Source organism: Amblyomma mixtum, chromosome 3 (assembly GCF_055824585.1).
Source record: "Amblyomma mixtum isolate Tamu chromosome 3, ASM5582458v1, whole genome shotgun sequence".
Lineage (NCBI taxonomy): Eukaryota > Metazoa > Arthropoda > Arachnida > Ixodida > Ixodidae > Amblyomma > Amblyomma mixtum.
The window spans coordinates 21,820,866-21,836,920 of NC_143014.1; the positions used below are offsets into that span (position 1 = coordinate 21,820,866).

At 49.5% G+C, this 16,055-nt stretch overlaps 1 protein-coding gene across 7 annotated transcripts in view; it reads left to right on the top strand.

Moving 5' to 3' along the window:
- The window catches only part of LOC149349410 (uncharacterized protein ZK1073.1), a 143,638-nt gene that overhangs the window by 71,095 nt on the left and 56,488 nt on the right, over positions 1–16,055 (top strand). For 2 of the 7 annotated variants that reach the window (XM_089578319.1, XM_089578317.1), the window contains 2 exons: positions 8,876–8,917; positions 11,265–11,294. The exons of 2 other annotated variants lie outside the window; for them this stretch is intronic. In XM_089578319.1, the coding sequence (XP_089434445.1) occupies positions 8,876–8,917; positions 11,265–11,294 (72 nt within the window). The remainder of the gene's footprint in view (positions 1–8,875; positions 8,918–11,264; positions 11,295–16,055) is intronic. 3 more of the 7 variants (XM_089578318.1, XM_089578320.1, XM_089578322.1) reach the window with 2 other exon arrangements.

Consider the following 16,055-nt stretch of genomic DNA (forward strand, 5'->3'; position numbering starts at 1 on the left):
GCATTTGTACAGATCAGTCACAATAATAGCCCAAGAACACGTTCTTGAGGGACACCAGAAGTGACTGAAAGTTTCTCAGAACGGTGGCCATCGATGCTTAAATACTGAAACTGGTTACATATGAAGCAGAAAGCCAGTTAATCATGAAGGACGGAAGACTAACTGCTTAAAGTTTCTAGGGTAGTGTACAGGGAGAAACTGAACCAAAAACTTCGCCAATCGTGAAAAACGACATCGACCTATCTTCAGATATCAAGCTGAATTGTCAGAGTGGTTTTATTTGTTCAATTTTTCATTTATCCAAGTACCGTTTGGGGTTTTAATAGGGGGTGGGGGGGATAACTATGTTCTCCCCGGGTTAATCGCCTCTGATACAGTTCAAGACCGCCAGACCCCCACCCCGTGGTCGTGCACGCTACCGAGCGCAAGCCAGCCACGGTGGGCCTACTCTGAGGAGAGCAAAGAAACGACACTGGCTGACACAAACAGGCATTTATTGCTAGAACAACAATAACGCCAGCTAGCAACAAAATACGTTAAGGAATCGAGGACGTCCTACTCACCAGCAAGGGCAGGGGATACTTCGCGGCCGGACGGGGCAAGATGCAGGAGAACGCTCCTCCCTGCGAGGCCTCGCCCCGCTGGCGCAAAGCGGAGCGTCACGCGTGAATGTCAGCGCGCGCCCAAGTTCCCGAGCCGAAGAGGGCCGTCTTCCCCGCGCGCGCATGAAGCAATCACGCCATCTGTGGCGCTCGTGGCGCTGCGACGCTGTCACCCTCCCTTGTTGGTTAAGTTAACTAACCAGGCTAGAGAGGGTGCATCGCAGGGAGGCCAACCATAGGCGATTAGCGAGGCAGGTCCCTATGACCGATGTTTCGCTTTGAGTTGACGGCATCGTTGTAGGAACGCATTGAAGACATAGCAAGCTATTGTCCACTTCGCGTTAATTTATCATCTGCTTAGCCCTTGAGTTTGATGTAGTTTTTTTAGTTAATTAAGGCTCTTTCGTTCATTTTTGCGGCTGGTCTGGAAGCGCAGTAGCATTAATAAAGAAAATGGTCATTCTCAGCTGTACTTCTCTGTACTGTCTATTCTCATCTGAGGTCTTCAGTCTAGCACACATACATTCCTGTAGGTTGGCTGTAGAGCAGCGGTATAATCCATGTAACAGTACGCGCTAGCTTTTCTTGACGAAGTTGTAGTTTTGTAAATAGCATGCGTTTACTGGAAAAAAAGTTCTTCCATAAAACATTATATTCCAAAACAAGTGCATACCGAGGACAGTACATATTGAGTCGCGATTATATTTCATCACATCTCTGTAATATGGACAACACTAAAGAAATTTATTGCCGGGCATATTTCTTCGAGGTGTAGTTTTTCGCCCGAACTCTCAGGGATTGGAACAAGCTAGATCGTGTGTTGGTGCTGTGATATCGAATGTTTCATTCACTTTTTGCTGACAGGATGAATTTTGGCATATTCATAATGGTCTGTTTTGTCACCAGCATCTATCCCTAATACCTTATCCCTCCCCCTCCCCTTCCCTGTGGTGCTTTGAACTGGCGCTCTGGGTACACAGAAAATAAATACACATAAACTAAGGTGTGGAAAATAATGAGCCTAAGTGAAGGGACCCTCACTGTGTGAAGGGCTAAAGGCCATTCGGAACTGGTTATGGTTTCCTATCCCCCCCCCCCCCGTTTTTTTTTTCACGATGAAGGCACCACTATGGCCTCCCTGCGTGTTCCCCGTGCGACGCCTGAAGAGAAAGCGTTCGTTGCGGGGCGCAGGCCGAACCATAGCACTGCCAAGGTCGTCACCCACGCCCCAGATCTTGAAATCGTCTGGACCCTCGGCATAGTGAACAATGCCATGGGCGAGTCGTTTTTTTCGTCTTCGTGAGTCGCAGTTACCTAAGGGTAACGGTCGTGTAAGACGCCCTGAAAGGGCTTCAGCGAACCTTTCTATAAGTCCTCGTCGGCGTACTCGTGAAGCGCAATGCATCTTGGTCGATTAACTTTGCTCATTTCCGTAGAGTTTGCGCAGCGTGCAGGAGCACATCTGCGGCCTCGGGCATTCCAAGTGGGTTTTCATTGCCGTGGGAGGCACCGCGAGGTGCTCTCGCACGTCATGCCCCTGTGGCAGTGCGTCAAAGGGCGGAAAGTTTGTTACAGTGCAGCCAGTTGCGCATGTTGGTAATGCTTCATTGCAGAAAAGCAGCGCGAAAAAAATAAGCAGCCAAAGCCGGGAAACACGTACACTCTTTGCCAAAAATATACAGCCCAAGGGGTTTGCTTCCAAGTCGCGCAGCGGGGCACTCCTAAGCCCATTTGATAGTCCTTAGCTTGTGAGAGTTGAGGACTTTAGTTCCTCCCGCCTTCGTGAGATTAGAGATTCTGGACATGCAAGTGGAGCCGCGCTGCGGGGCTCAGAAGTAGACCCCTTGGGCTGTATACTTTTGACAAAGACTGTACATGTTCGCGTTTCTTTGTTTTGGTGCTTTGTATTTTTGCACATAATGTGTTGTCCTCTCGCTACCAGTGCGGGCTCAGCTTAGAGTGCCTCCTTCTGGGTTCGCGGTGCTTCTGCTTGTGAATGGGGCCCATTGATCACCAACGGTCTCAAAGAAAAGCGCGCAAAAATGGCTGGTATTTCAAAATTACCGCATTGTTGCCCTGTTGTTTCTCCGGAACCTTTATCTATCGTCATTTTATTTTGTTGTTTTTGCTGTTAGTGGCTATTTATTATGTATAAAAATGACAATGGAAGGAAAATATGTTGCTACCTGCGGCATCTGTCATCGAAACCTGAAGCGCCTGAGCTGCGGCCAATGGGAATAAAAGTTCAGGGAGAAAACAGGGAGAGGGAAAGAAAGGGGGGAGCGATAGTAAGAAACGATAGGGTTAGGGCGGCAATATACACTATGTAAAATTACAGAATATAGAAATACATATGGGATGCTGCGTCGCGCATGGCTTCCAAGAGTGCTCGGCGCGCGGGCGTGCAAATTGCTTGGTGGTTATTGTGTTCCCTGTTCCCGCCAGTGGCGGTGTGACGTGTTTGCCTCATGGACGAAACAGACTTCTTAGTGCGTCAAACTTGGGCCAAACTTGGGCTGGCGTGTTTCTCCGAGCGGCGGGAAGAACACGCTGCCGCCAGTGCTCTGAAATGTTGCCAAGAGTTTGTGGTTGCGTCTCCTCTGCTTTCGCGGTATATCGCAAGATTATGACGCAGTGCAGATTAGAGCACTGTTCCCCCGAGCAGGGCCTTTAAAGTACAGTGTCCGTACACAGAGGGGTTGTGCACGGCTTAGGATTTAGTATTGCTGGGTGAAGGACACTTGGGGCGTTCTAGCAGCGACAAGGATAGTGTTGGCTGAGAAAAAAATCATTCAGCACTTATTTACTGATTTATGATGTCTGCATAGCGGCATTTTCCTCACGTGGGAAAATTTACAAACAGTACTGTTTTCCTTTGTTTTTTTCTGTTGCCCGGAAAAGCTCGGAAATGAAGGAACCCCGGCGCTAAAATCTTTCCTGTGTTTTATTAATAATACTACGTTTTTCGTTGGCGCGAAATGAAAGAAAGCTCACTTCCAGACCGAGTTTGATGAAAGTCACAACGCCAGGCTGCGTTAAACGATACTTGAGAAGACGTAAAAAAGAAAAACCGCAACTGCAGCACGGCGTTCTTAGTGGATAGTTGTAACACCTGGCGCACGGTTCCACTGCACGAGTACGTTCTTGGCGATTTCAGCTGTCACGCCGTCGGATATGCCAGAAGGCGCTCCGCACCTGCACGGCTTTTTGTTACAGCTCTCGACTAGACATTTGAAATCTCATAATAACCGCTGAACAAGCGCCTTCATTCGATTACTCGATAAGCAACCGTCTGTTCCAACATATTCTTTGACCGTCTGCCTTCGCCTCGCAGAACTATACACCCCAACGCTACGAGAAATGCCACTGAACAAGGGAACATTGGTTTAAGATGATTCGGGGCTCAAAACAAACACTGCGCATTAAACATACGCTTTTGCTTTTGTCTAAGGGAAAGTGCGCTGGCTAGATGGCACTGCAGTGTTCCATTCGGCGACTAAAAACTACTGCCGTCAACCGCTTGGGCCGCTGCAAAGGCGACAGCACATTCTGAATGACTAGAGGCCCGCGTTTGGCTGATAGCATTCGCTGCGTATAGCTACTTTCTGCGTAGCCCAGACATAGAGTAACATAAAAGTAAAGAGCGGACACTCGGGCCCTTTCGCGGCCGAGTTCGGCGCTTCCCCGTTTCCGCCAGATGGCACTGAACGTGCAAATAAAAAAAAGGAAAAAGAGTATGGTCTTGGCATATCTTGGCTTGCAGTGACGTGCGCTGCGCGCCTACGGCCGCAGTTACGTCAGCAACAGCGGCGTCTTTTAAGTGCGTCAAGCCAACGGGCAAGCACGCCCAGGCGGCAGTGTGCGACGGACCGACGGTGTGAGCGGCTGTATTTTTTTGCGGCGTCTGCAAGCTTCGTGGGCACGTCCGTTTTGTGTACTGCTGTGGTGCTGCGACGGTTGTTTCTTCCACCCCGTGAACTGTCCAACAAGAAGCTGCAGCTGTCGGCCTTAAAGGCGGCGGCGGCGGCTCTTCCTAAGCACTTCCAAAGAGGCAACAAAGCTGCGTCAAGGGCAGATGCCCACCACCAGGTTTTGACAGTAGAGCCTCCAAGATTCCTGTTTATGCCTATCATCTCTGAGGCCAGTGCGTTTCCCCGGGTCCGCTAGGTGCGCTGTGCACAAAAGTCGGCCGCTGGGGCCTACGGGAGTGTCCGCTCTTTACTTCTATATTACTCTATGGCCCAGATAGCTGACTCACGGCACATGTGGCTTCAACGGAGCGCTGAAGCTCATGCCGATGGGCGCATGAAGGTGGCTTGGAAAAGCACTTCGAGTGCACCAAACACTGCTTGCTCCTCTTGCTAGGCTGCGTGTTACGGCGCTGCAGTCCACACGACAAGGCACAGCGCAGGTTCTCTATAAAACGGGGCCAGTGCAACCATCAATACATCCCCCGAATGCGTGCTCTTTAAAAAAAATCAATTTCTGCGCATTTGAGGGCGTTTTAATATTTAGACGTGGCGTGCTGTAAAAAAAGAGACATTAAAAATATAGAGGTAAACCAGTTTATCACGACTATATGTAACCGTTTTCATTTGGTTCTCGGAACTTCGCGGCGGATCGCAGGAGAAATGCGAAGCTGCTTCCCCAGCCGAGCCAAAAAGAGGGGGAGTTTGATGCCCAGCGTTAGCCGGTTTATGTTCAGCGTTGTGAATGAGACAGAGCCACGAATTCATGCAACAACTGCAACAAGTATATTCTCACACGTAGCAAGCACAGCGTCCTCGTGCTCAAGTGAGCTAGAGGCCTCCAGCTCGAATTCTCCCGCCGCCTGCTTCTCCAACAATACTCCGCCCCTCGCGCTTCTGGAAGGCGCAGTCGGGCTTCGATCCGCCCCCTGCTGGCGCAGCCACTCCGCTGCGTCTCCCCTGTGACCTCGCAGCGAAGAGCGTGACGTCAAGCATGGCGCGCAAAAAGATGGTGGTCGCATCGCGGTCGCACCCACACGACAGTCACGAAGGGTAGACGCTTGGGCTTGCTGGTTCATGTTTCAGGGAAGAAACGCAGTGCAAAAGAGACGAGGACTCAGAAAGACAGACAGACATAGCGCTACACAGCTCTGTCTTTCTAAGTCCTTGTCTTTTTTGCGATACGTTTTTTAACTGAGTCAATCCTGTTGTCCGGCAGATCCGATAATGACCCATGGCGTGGCGGAGGGGGCTTTTGTCCGCACCCTTCCACACGTCAATTAGAGAAGTGGGGAGCGCTGCCTCCCTTTGTGCAACGTCTTTTGTCAGCGCGAGTGAGATTTTTTTCGAACCTCTCAAAAGTATGGATACAGAGCAAGAGCCTCGACGCGAGGAATCTCGCTGCGACTCTGTCGGAGCCATGCATACCCTGTTACCTGTCTTCTGTTCACAGATCACCTCACGCACACTTTGGTCAGTGGACGTGGTTGGGGTCAACCTCACCACCAAGAAAGTACTATCGGGGACAAAATTGATATACTCCACGCGGTGGGAGCCGGAGCAACGAAAAACTGCGTTGCAACGCCATCTACAGGAGGCAGCTGGAATCGAGACAGCCAATACGTGACCTTTATTATCAGCAGGCATGTCGCTTGGCTCGTTTCAATGTCTCGTGCATTAGCTCGTGCATACCACTTTTGTTCCCGGCAATACATTACAAAGGAACAAAAAAGACACACGTACGCCCTTGCTTTCGTACTGCTAGGGGTCACCTTGAAGGGTAAAAAAAGAAAGATACGAAGGGAAAAAAAAACTTAGCGTACACCCTCCTCTGCCTCCAGTGGTTGACCTCTGGACGTTTTTAGTATGCCGGAGACGTGCACGCTCGGTGAAGAGAGTTTTAGTATAGCGTACGTAGACATAAGCAAAGGCATAGTGAACGCTACAAAATAGCGTCATTCGTACTGCGCATGCGCCAAACGCTATTTCAAATCGATGTCTTACGTACGTTCGCGTTACGTACGCTATTTTTCGAATTTAGCGTGCGTGCTCTTGCGTACGCCAGGAAAATTAGAGTTGTCAACATGGCGGCGTCCACGTCGCCCGCGTCGGAGAGAAATTGTCAATGTTATTGGTTTTTAGGCATATTCATTGCCCTTAAATGGAACGAGTGATATTCGCTTTGCCTCCTATCGCCGACAGCAGAACGAATGAGTGATAAACTTGCCCTGTTTTGGATTCTGTGTAACGATTCCGCCGTTCCCTACCCTAGCAAAACACCGCCGACTGTGGATTGGCTTGATTTTAATTTTTACGCCAAGGCAGTCATAGCCTTGCCAAAAGTAGCTGTTTCGGCAGAGAGCTGGCCCACGACCGGTCGTGGCTGGCCCGTCGCAGAGCTCGTAGCACGTGTTGGTGCTGACATCGTCGCAGTGCTCGTAGCACGACTCATTTGGGGACGCCATGAACTGGCTATCTACATGATACGACTTAAATAAGCTTGGCCAATGCCTTGGCTAAGCGCGAACAGTATGACACAAAATGTTTTTGCATTACAACACCAGATGGCGCCACTGCGGCCTTGGCTCCCGTTGCGTTCGGGTTGTTGTACGGTAACCTGAAAGGGCTCCTGCGACTTCCACAGTAACCGCCCACTAAATGCTTGCGTATAACGTACGTAAGTGCTCATACGCTATACTAAAGGCGGGGACACATGTCAGGCGGGCGCTCCGAATCCGGTCCGGCTCGCCGCGTCCGGCGGCGCCGCTCCGGCCAGCCGGCGACCGCCGGACGCGTCAAACCGCGTAGATATGTCCGGTGCACCGCGTCCGGCGAACGTCCGGCACGCCGCTCCGGCGAGCAGTGGCAGCCAATGCGAGCGTGCAGAGCGCCGTCACGATGACGTCGAGTTCGCGACGTCACAGGTGAGCACGACAGCGGTACAGTGGTGAGCGGTGTGTCGGCTGCTGAATTGTAGGGTTAGTTTAACAGCGCTGTTTTCACCGAACACCATGCCTTCGTTCAAACAGTCCCGGATTTGGGAGAACGAACAAGGGGTGCCGAGTGTAGCACCTTTTTTGAGCGCTGGCCAGTCCCGAAGAGCCCTCGGCTGCGGCGTCGATACGAAACCACTATGCCTAGCGACGACTAGGGCAGTCGGGGACTAGCGCGCAGTTCGTCGCCCGGCGTTGCCGCAGGCGATGTCGTTGCCGAAAGCTCCACTCTAGCACAGGCATGCTGTCGTTGCTCGAATCTAGGAAGCATCCTTTCTGGTAGCATGGCTGTTCTGTATTTTCTTGTGCGAACGTGAAGTAAGCCGAGCCTGCCGGCCGGCCAGCCTGGATCCCGTCTGACGGCGTCATAAAAACGAGCAAATGAGTGTTCTTGACGTAAATAATAAACCCTGGGATAGGGAAATGAGAAAATTATATCATTTTTCTGGTTCATTGGCTAATACCGAGTTGCTGGTAAAACTAACAACTGTGGTACGAGCGAATTAGTTGCGAGAACCGCCTCGCAGCTGCCGTTAGCTGGCCCGACGCTGGGGTCCGGCTCGACTGGCGCCCGCTAGCCGCTGCTGAAGGCGCCACGGAAACTGACCACACTATATTATTTTATTGTGAGATGATGCTGTTGACAGCAAAGCGGAATGAAGAATAGGCCTTCAATTATAGCGCGGGCGACTTCCGAAGCGCCGGCCCCTGCCGCTTCGATGCGAAGCAGGCTATAAGGCCTAGCGACGACCATCGCAGACAGGCAGCAGCAGAGCTCGTCGCCCGGAGCGCCCGCGAGCGGTGCCGTTGCCGAAAGCTCGCAACATAAGCAGGTATGCTTTGTCGCCGCTCGAGTATAGCTGGCAGTCTTTCTGATAACAAGGCGATGCCGTCTTTTCTTGCAATATTTGTACACCAAGCCAAGCAGCGCTCAGGCACTGCTGCGCGGCGGCGAAGTGCGACGCCGGTTGTGGGCGGAGCATGGGTTGAGCGGCGCAGCGATGCTCACCGCTCCCTGTGTGTCCCTGCTTGCTGTGGTGCGGCAGTTCGGAAGCGGCGACCGGAGCGGCGCGCCGGACGCGTTGCCGGACATATCACGTACTCCTTTTCGTGTCGAGCTCAAGAAGCATTTTTTACGAGTAACTTTCTTGTGAGCTTTATTTAGGGCGGCCTACATCTTGTAAATAACGACGTGCAGACCGCGCTCGAGGCCGCATACCATTCAGGAGAGCTGTGCTCCGAGGCGTCGACCTCGTAAAAGCGTCCATTTCGCCGACTGACTTTTTTTTTCTCTCTTTTGTCTTCTCTTTAGGCTCCAAAGGGGCCCCCGGCGTCCCGTAAAGGTTGCCTCAGGGTAACTACGTGTGTGTTTGTGTGTTGTGCTAGCCTACTCTATACGCGCTAACTGCTCGTGCTTCCTCATGGATGTGCACTTCCGACTCACATCTCTCTCTCTCTCTGCCTGCCTATTGAGCATGACTGCCGGCGTGGTGTACCATTTTGTCTTGTTAGAGTGAGAACTGTAAAAACCATCTTGAACCGGAATAATTGCTTACGCTATAGTCAGTTCAAAGATATGAAAAACGAAAAAAAAAATCCTGCTGGCAAACGGTGAAGTCACTAACGCGATATAATGTGAGCACCGTCAGGCTGGTGATACTTCTGAAGCCTACCGCCCATGCCGATATCGCTCAGAAACAACTTGAAGGGCTTGACTGCTGCAATGACACGGCATTCTTACATACAAGCCTAAAAAAGCTTATATCCGCGCTTCCTGTCCAGTTGTGATTCCGCTTGTATTAGTTCTGTCAAGAAGCGTGGACAACGTCATACCGAATTACACGTTAATTGTTCTCGGATACAAAGGCACCTACCGATCAGAGTTGTGACCTTGCCTGCCAAATTTCGCGGATACTTCCCGATGTACGAACTTCTGACAACTGTGGAATACCCACACCTCTTGACAAGCACCTGGCAAACCTCTAAGTGAATGATAAGGAAAGGTCATGCTATCCACAAGCGTAGGACTGAGCTCAAAGCTATACTCGGCGTTTGTACTGGGCACCGGTGATTCAGTGAGTGCCCTCTCAGTGGAAGTGTAGATCAGCGGCCGTCGTTTGTTCTTGGCCACAAGTCCCCTTTCTTTTTTTTAATGTGAAAGAGTTACTAGTCTCATTAGAAGAAAAGCAGGCGGCGTGTGTACTCGGAGATTGTACAGAAAATCCGGGGAAAAAAATAAGGTTGACGTCATCAAGCGGCCCTAGGACGAACACAGTAAGCCGAGCACCGCCATTTCAGACAGTAGTATACATGCCTTGCGACAGGGATTCGAACCGACGACATGTGCACCTTCAATTGTACGCTTTCCCAGACTCTTTGCCCCTTCCCTTAATGCGTGGTTGAGGTGTCCATCGAGACGTGTGACAGTTACTGCAGCCTTTCCTTAAAAGGTCAGTTTTCGTATCAAAATTGCGACGATGACACTGCTAATGCTTTCGCCTTCACAGCACGTAAGCAGTGTTAAGTGCCCTCTGATTTTTTTTTTCGTTTTAATGCGTAAGCATTATATGTCCAATTACCCAAAAGCTGGCGTTCGTCCCCGTCCATGGCACGAAATTTCTCAGCGACATCGCCATGCCCTCGCATGATGTCAATGACGTATACAGCAAAGAAGAAAAAATTTATTCCGAAGGTGAGAGTAATAGAAACCGGACTATCAGAGAGTGAGGCGAGCACGCAACCCATAGCCACAAACCCACGATACTTTGGCGATTAGAGGTGAACCTAGTGTACGAGTTTCCCTACGACTGTATGCCATTGAGTAGGTGTGTCATTAGAAAGGAAGGAACATTTAATGAACTTCGCAACAGAGCTCACGATGAGACAGTGCTTTCGCATTGCAACCTGTTGCCGTGGTTTGTGCGGCTTCAATTTGGCCCCGTGTGCGCATAGTGTTCAGGGGCTGCGGGTGCTCAGCTGGTGTGCGGCGCGGTCGCGTCTGGCCTCGCTGCGCGCCGTCCGCACCGCCTGCGCTTCTCGCACTCAAAGCGTCCGCGTCCCTTCTGTCAACAGAGGCAATGAGCTGGTCCCATTTGTTCCATCGCTCTTGAGGGGAACTTTCCAGCCGCTGTCAGCTCTGGGGGTTCAGGATTATGTACGCAGTACGGTGTGCCTGCGTAATCACGATGGACAGATAGGTTGCGCAAAGAGGCATCCACAATGTGAGGACAAGACACGACGACCGCGCTTTGTTGTTCTAGTTGGTTCCCCAACAACGCATCCTGCTGTGTAATCAGGTAGGCTGAAAGGGATAGCAGCAAAGATGCGTGCTCATCGTAAAACTTATGCCCAATGGCTTCGTTTTAGCAAGTTGCCCCTAACTTACAAGAGCGGGCAACGGCCGCAGCTTCCGCAATCATCCCGCACAAGTGCCCACAGGCACGGACACAAGGGCTCAACAACTGTTCTTCCTGAAGGCATGGCGGGTAACGCGTGACCATCAATCTCACTGGAGCCACGAGTGTATGCCATGTCAAGGCGTCACTCCAGCGCAGAGAATCTGACTTTAACTTGATCCAAAAATAGGTTGTTTTGCTGCGGTTTGTAAACAGTTTTTGGCTGCGCCACTTGCAGACGCTCGCCAGCCCGCGTGCGCTGCGCAGGTTGAACGTGTTTGACGGCTCTTGTTTGCTTACTTCCAGGACATCCAGGAACACGAGGATTCAATTATGGTACGTACCGTTGCATAGCGCCCTCCGTAGGCCGGTCCCCCCTCTGCCTGGGCCTAGCCGCAGCATTAAACGCTTCAAGAGATCACCTATCAGTATTTCAGCGTGGGCAAGCACCTGACGCTCATAAAATTAATTGTGCAGGTTCCTTTAAAGCTCGACATCTGCTCGATGCTCTATGCACCCCAGACGATAAGTGAAGGATTCAGCCCTGGCGACCTTCTCGGCCACTCGCAACACTCTGGGGGCAGAAAGACGAGATACAGCTTAATACCAACGCCGGGGGTATAGTATTGCCTTCCTGTAGCCATGGGAAAGCGGAGGCCATGTTCGGGGCGTCGACTTGGAGAGATAGTTCGTGCTTAGATTCTAAGCCCATGCGGCCAGAGGCACCCAGTGCCACCGACTGAATGCGAAGAACACGCATGCGTACGTACCATCTCTGCAGCTTTGTAGTTGTTCCCCGTGTTCTGCGCACGCTGTCTGAGCCCTCTTTGCCCGCTGCTGCACTCTCCTCACTTCCCTCGGTCTGCTTGCACGAGAGTCGGTTCCGCACCCACCGAGGACTCCACCTTGGGCCTCCACGAGCTCCATCGCTTGGTCATCCCCGTGAGCGACAGAGGGCCTCTCGCGCAGTGTGCCCACGGCGTCACTCCATCCGGCGACATGGAATGGACCTGCGAATCCGACTACCTCCATATCCTTCGCGCATGCCCGCCACTGTCGTGTACTTTTTTCCTCGGAGGCATGCGCAGCCAACGGGTGAGGACGGTAAAAACTTCACGGCAAGTTTTGCTACTCTCGCGCCGTTTCAGAGCACGCGAGTGTGCCTAGCAAGGAAAACGGCTCCTCTGAAAATACTGGACATTTTCTTATTTTCATTCAATGCATGAGTCTAGAAAGGCTCCAGTATTCAAGTGTGATGAAAATTTTTATATCAGTTTAACACAATTGTACACAAGAAAAACACTTTAAAAGGGTTGTTCTTTAGCAGGAAAACTGCCAAAATTAATTGAAATAAGTCCACAGTTCAGTTCCTTGCTAAATTTTAGTCAGGAAAATGGGCTCAAATAATGAGTTCCTTTTCATCTCTAGAAATGGTGCCTTTCCTGGAGGGGGTTTTGTATGCACCAATAACGACTCACCGAAAGGGTCTCAACGTTTCGAAAGGCTGCAATTTCATTGTGATAAGTTATATTTTTAAAAATTCATTGAAATGTCCGGTAGACAGCCTTTTCAATCAAGATTTCCTTCGAGATATCCCAAAATTTATGTCGTCAACATTTCACAGTAGAAACGCGTAATAATAGCACGTGTTTCGTTTTATTTCGTGCAGAGTTTTTTTCATAAAAAGGCTACAACATCTGAAAGGCATAGCTTTTGGGATTAGTTAATCTGGTCAGGAAGACAAGCGTTTCAAGCATATTTGTGAATATTATTTCATCAACTGCATAATATTGTGTTCATTCAATCTGCATTAAGCTGAAGCACCTTTTGTTCTCTGCAGCCGTGCTCACCTCTATTAAAAAGTGGGAAAAACTGCGATTACTACCAGGATATCCACCGATCAATTCGTATCACCGAGAACCATTGAAACACGAGATTGCGCCTTTCCCTGTCCTCTTTTTCTCCCTCCATTTTTTGTTCATTCTTTCCGTTTTTATTGTTGTTGCGAAAGCAACACTACACTAGTCGCCGAGCCATTTCGCGGAGCCGAGCAAAGGCCATACTGCGCATGCATGCGCGAGGAGCAGTGACGTCACACGGCGCACAGTTGGCGCGCCGCCGCCGTCGCTGCGCGGGTGACTCAGAGGTGCCGCCACCGTGCTCGCCAGTTGCGCATGCGCAGTAGCGGCGCAGAGCTAGCGTGCCGGGACCGCCACCGCTGCCGCGCGCTCTCCATCGCCTCTCTCCTCGTTGATTTCGTAATCCTCCAGGTTTAACCAGAGCTAAACTACTGCTAATTTTTTTATTATGTTAATTTTTGTTTCTGGTTTTTATTATTTTTGTTTTCTTCATTTTTGTGTATTGTTTTTGTTTTTCTTTCTGTTTTTGTTTTTTGTTGCTTTTTATTTTCAATATCTGTTTTTAGATAACTGCGGCGGCCCGCATTGGAGCAATGCTAAAGCAAAATGGCCACTTACTATATCGACGTCCGTGGCTGCTCTGACTTCCACGTACTTTATCGACGTCCAAGGCTATTTTGACGTCTAAGTGTATTCTTTCGCGTTTTTTCGCTTTTAATTACTTCAGCAATTACGCCTCGTCAACCAAATGTTTCCTACACTATCAAACAAAGCACAATTTCACACATTCATCTTCTGAGAACGACGTAATCGTGCGGACAATACTGCGGACACTTTTTGCTGACGAGACAGAGCCATATATAGTTTGGGCATTAAAAAGTCTTACCTCCTTCGGCCCAAGCGCGCAGCCGTCGCAGTTTTGCTCACTTCTCTGAGATGTGCAGGTTGCTTCCTCTAGGCACCACTCCTTTTTTGAAAGCCGGGCGTCCAGTGGGATCCATGCGTTGCACTAACATCATGGAGGATGGCAAAGAACTCAGGAGAGGCGGTTACGTCACGTTTTTTTTTTTTTTTGAAGCCGCCTCCCCCATGCGTTCCTTCTACTTGGTCGCCGTCTCAGCGTTCTTGCGCCTGCCCAGCAGACAATGCAGCAGACGACGCCGCTCCGCCCAGCGTTACTATTGGCTGCGCCATCGGCCAAATACTCCCAGTAGTCCTTGCGAAAGCGTGTGACTTCCGGCACACTTTCTGGCGTGCGGCTCGGATACGGAGGGTCTCTCCTTAGTTTTCCTTCCTCCATGCCTAACACTGTCGTAATTCCAGCCAAACGCCGATACACTAACGCAGTCGTTGTAATTCCTGCCAGACGCCGATACGGATCCGGGAGGACAATGACACCTTGCAAGCACCAATGCAAACGACAACAAATCATGCTCTACACCGCGCAAAACGAGCTACAGTGCGGAGAGATGGTTGACTTCAATTGTTTGAGGGAGCGTAGTCATGGGCGCCTCTACTGGGAGTTTCATCAATGTGAACTTTTGTTGCTTTTTCCTAGGTGGCGCTAGCCGCTAGCAGCAAAAACGTAATAGAGAGTGGTTACAAGCGCAAATGCTAATTATCACCCCGATTTGTGCTTACTATTTCAACTTTGTTTTACCGTAGTACAATATTACAAGGAAGGAGACTGAAACAGGGCTTACATTGCTGAGTACTGCGGCCATCTCGAAGGAATATCGTGTAGAAAAAAGATTAACTTTGAAGGCTCAGTATTATTGTACTAATTGTTCAATCTCATTAGCTTCTGTTTACATTCAAGAACTGGTATTCTAGTTTTTCCTTAATTCCTAGGCTTTAGAATAACCAGTTTTGTAGTTGTTTGTTTTGATCGTGAGACAGTATCACGGCAATCTTGAAATTGAAAAGACAATTAAATATGAAATAATTAAGATAAATTGAGTAAAATTTGTACACTGCACTGGTATAATGTCTGCCCCAAGTGGTAAAAATAATACAGTTGTGCATCCCTGTACACAGCAGATATTCACGCCCAAACTAGCCAAATTTTGCTACATTTAAAAGGCGGGTGATCGAGTACAATTCAACGAACACACATCCTGATACCAGAACTTTCTAGATCAACATCTATTCTATATGTAGCGAAACGAAATTATTCCAAGTAAAGCAGTTTCTTCAACGTTCTCTAAAGCAGGTCATATCAACGAAACTACCGAATTCGTTACCTGCGATGTCATCTTTTGTGCAATTGATAACGCAACTACACTATAGCAGCGTGCATTGATTAACAGAGTGTACTAAACTTACGGAGGATGACTGCATTGTGTTGTTTGGACAACAATAAAGCGCAGAATTCTATCGTGAACATAGCCTAAAATGGAGTATTCGCGCTGCAGGAATGGGACCCTCTCATTAAAACGTCATTGAGACACTTGACCAGATCCTTATTTTTTTGTCTGCATTTTCCGCCTGTCCATAAAAAAAAACATAAAAAAGAGCTTGGTTTCCTGGCCGAACGAGAGCGCTCTCGGGGAAACGGACGTTCTTCCTTCCCTGTTCCCTAGCAGGGTCCGTGATAGTTTTAGAAAAGTTTTAGCTGTTTAGCATTTTTTCACTTTTTAGCCGTGTAACTATTGGCCTTTTAAGGCTTTTTAGAAAGGCTTTGTTGGCCTTTTAAGGTTTTTTAGAAAAGTTTTAATTTTCAGTTTTTAATATTCTTTGCTTTCGTTTTATCACCTCTTTACCATGTTACTGTTGGCGTTTTTAGGTTCTTATGTTTGGATCTGTGCCCTGTCATTAGGTCGTTTTTTACGGTTTTATTTCTAGCCATATTTCTGTTGGCGTTTTAAGTTCTATTCGCATGCCTTCTTATGTTTTTTTAGTATGTTTGCGCGTTTTTTTTTTTTTGACGCGGCTCTCCTTGAAGTTGTTCTATTTTCACTTCTTCGCTTCTAGTCCTATAAGTCTAGGCGGTTCATCGCGAGTTTTAAGGTCGTCTTTCATCCGTTTCGGTTCGTTTTCGTTTTTTATTGCGTTAGCAATACTACTCCAGGTTTCGCCTCGTCGCGTAGCCCCGGTCGGCAGGGACGGATGACCTTGAACAGCCGCTGCGCCGAGCAGGTGGCGCGCCGTTGCTTCAGCCCCGCTCCGCCAGATGGCAGTGCCGTCGGCGCGCCATCTGATGTGATGGTGTCTATCCGGATGTCGATGCAGGCACAGG